Source organism: Ananas comosus, unplaced genomic scaffold, assembly GCF_001540865.1.
Source record: "Ananas comosus cultivar F153 unplaced genomic scaffold, ASM154086v1, whole genome shotgun sequence".
In the NCBI taxonomy this organism is placed as follows: Eukaryota; Viridiplantae; Streptophyta; class Magnoliopsida; order Poales; family Bromeliaceae; genus Ananas; species Ananas comosus.
Window position 1 is genome coordinate 17645 of NW_017891164.1, and position 3112 is coordinate 20756.

At 42.1% G+C, this 3112-nt stretch overlaps 1 protein-coding gene across 1 annotated transcript; it reads right to left on the reverse strand.

Moving 5' to 3' along the window:
- Positions 1-1592: 1592 nt before the first annotated feature.
- LOC109704699 (zinc finger protein 6-like) lies at positions 1593-2892 on the reverse strand. The gene has a single exon (XM_020225464.1). It carries the CDS (start codon positions 2601-2603, stop codon positions 1773-1775), a length of 831 nt encoding a protein of 276 aa, XP_020081053.1. The 5' UTR covers positions 2604-2892; the 3' UTR covers positions 1593-1772.
- Between the last annotated feature and the right edge of the window lie 220 nt (positions 2893-3112).

The window sequence follows — 3112 nt, forward strand, 5'->3', positions numbered from 1 at the left end:
CAACGAATGCAATCATGTCATAGTTACTTGAAATTTATTATGCTTAATCATGGATAGATAAGTAAGTGGCTTGAAGTTCTAATCAAATTGCATTGATATTTATTATATTTTTTATTAAAATCTACTCAACTGCATGCTTTATAGTAAAACAGAAAAACAAATAAAAGCAGAACTTAATTTCCACATAACCTAATTAAAAAAGCCAATTTTAGTTGATTTAAATAACTATATATCTTCCACTTTTCAAACAAAATAGTATTTCTTACCTGAGACGGTGTTTGATCAAATGGTTGATTTCGCAACGAATATCAAACTGGTAGTGTGGGAATTGCAAAAGTGAGTGACTGCGAGAGTAGCTTGTGGAAATAAAAAAAAATGTTGGAGTGATTAATTTAAGCGATACGAATCTTAGGATTATCCATCAAACATTTCCTAGCACTGTGCAAATGTTGACTAACTAATCCAAGCTAGCAAATTAATTATAAACAAAGCCCCATGATAAAAAGGGCCAACCTTATAGCACTATTTTATTAATATATGTATGAATAAATTAATATAGCTCCTACGTCTACTTTAAACTTTTTAATTTTTTGTGTTTTGGTAAGTTGTGTCACTCATCCTTGGAACTTCTAGTTAAGTTTTATCTTGGTAATCAAACTTTTAATTTGGACACTAAAGCTTCTATACTCATAAAAGTGGTTTATTTTAGTCCCTATGTATATTTACTATTGAAGGTAATTAAACTATTGGCAAAGTCCAGTGTAGTTGTATTTTAGTTATATATATGCACTAGCTAGCATTGATCAGTTCTTTACATCTCATTATATATTTTAAACCTAGCTACTAACCATTCAGTACAATCTTTTATCTAAGTAGAAATTGCATGAATCATTAAATTAAATATAGTAATTGAACTTGGACGAATGACCGATAGAATTTATGGTGTAGGAATACAAGCTGAACTAGCTAGATGCAATTAATAAATTTCATTCTAAAATAAAAAAAAAAACTATAATAAAATATTATTGCAAGTTTAGAAAGTAAAATAAAATCTTACTAAAATGCAGAATCTTAAAAGTTATTTGAGAAGTAGACTCATATTTTTGAAATTAGTAGTGCAATTATTATTATTTTTTTTAGCCATTATGTACGTTTTAGACGGCGACAACTGTCGTACTCAATCAATCACGCTTTTCTATTGCCACTTGCTCATGAGCACGTACAAGAACATTCAACTTATTCAAAAGTCATTTTTCTGTTACAAATGTTATTAGTTTTTTTTTAAAAAAAAATTGTAGATGGACTGATGTAAAATTTGAGATTAGACATGGGGTAAGTGAAAGAGGTAACATTTTGCTTCGTACGTACCAACGTGATGTATAATTCCAATCACGTGATTGGGACAAACACCGTAATTCCTGTAGAAACCCAATCAGTTTACGAAACGTCCGTTCACATCTTTTACTTGTCGGGGCTTGCGTCACCACTGGTTGGGCCCACCCGGATACGATCAAAGATACGTGGGACCATACCATAAAAAGGAAAAAAAAAAAGAAAATGTACGAAGAGTTTTCTTTTTCTAGTAATAAAAATGACGGAAATTGGAGAAGTAAGCCGGAAACGTTGCCATTCCTTAGTGGAAGAAACATAAGACCGAGAAAGAAAAATAAAAATAAAAATAACGGGGGTGGGGGAAATTTTACATGGGTTATGAGACACGGAGTTATATAATATGGTTGGTGATGTGTTCGGGGTTTGGGTTGAACCGGGGCTCAGGAGCGGGCCGGGGCGAGACTGAGCTGGAGGTCCAGCCCGAAGGCGTCGTCGGAGTCGGCGCCGGCTTCACTCGGGCCCGGCACCGGCGAGAAGCGGGGGAGCGAGACTGCCGGGCCGTGGGCGGCGGCTGAGTAGGAGAAGGGCGGAGGAGGAGGGAAGACGGAGCCGTGCGAGACGTGGAAGTTCTGCACCGGCGGCGGCGCGGCGGCAGCGCGGGAGAAGTAGACCCAGCTGGCTGCCGGCCCTGGCGCGTCGTGGAGGAGGAGGTGCGGGGGTGGGGCGAAGGCGGAGGCCATGGGATTGTAATTATTAGCTCGCGTCGGGTAGAGCGGAGTAGCGAAGGGCGAGCGCAGGCCGGCGGAGGAGGGGGAGGAGGAGGAGGAGGAGGCGTGCAGCTGGGCGCGCTTGAGCTGCTGGCGCTCCTTCTTGTGGGCGTTCTGGTGGCCGCCCAGCGCCTGCGAGTTGGCGAACTCGCGGCAGCAGTACTGGCACTCGTACTTCCTGCCGTCTCCGCCGGCAGCTGGGGGCGTGGCCGTCGTGGTGGTGGAGCCGGAGGAGGAGTCGGAGCCCTGCAGCCCGTTCTCCGTCGGCGTTGGCGGCGCCTCCTCCTCTTCGGACACATGGAAGCCGAACAGCTTAAGCTTCGGGCTACTACTACTACTTATCATGTTCTCAGGCTCGCACTGGATCCCAAACATGCAGAAAAGTAGCTGGCTAGCGTTGTTAACTGAAAAGGAGGAAGAGTAGAGGATCGGAAAAGGGTCTGCTGCTGCGCGAGGGTTCAATTCGATTGCGATCGTGTTATGAACCCCAAAGCCCACACTCATGTGTACTTATAAGGGGGGTGGCTTAAGCAAGTACTCGAAGTGGTTGGGAAAAGAATATATATATATATATAAGAGAGCTACAGCTTGACACTGAGGCTTAGGAGTGAGATGAATGATTCGACTACGGATGGTCAATAATATAATAATTAATAATACTATACTAAAAGCGAGAGAGAGAGAGAGAGAGAGAGAGAGAGAGAGAGAGAGAGTTGTGGCCTGTGGGGAACATAACTCAGAGATTGTCGAGCGCCATAGATTGCGCTTGTCTCGGCCTCTACTGTACACGGGTTATTACGTATCTGCGTAGTAGCTAGGTTCCTCTCACACCAATTGTATAACAAATGTGATCAGTACATGCACGATAGCACTAATATATATATGTATGTAGGACGTAGGCTCTACATATATATATATATAGTATATTTCTAGGAGGAACTTGTGACGTGTATAGCCTCTGTGGGAATAACATAATGCTCGTAGAGGATAGCATCATGGGATAGTGGCCCATT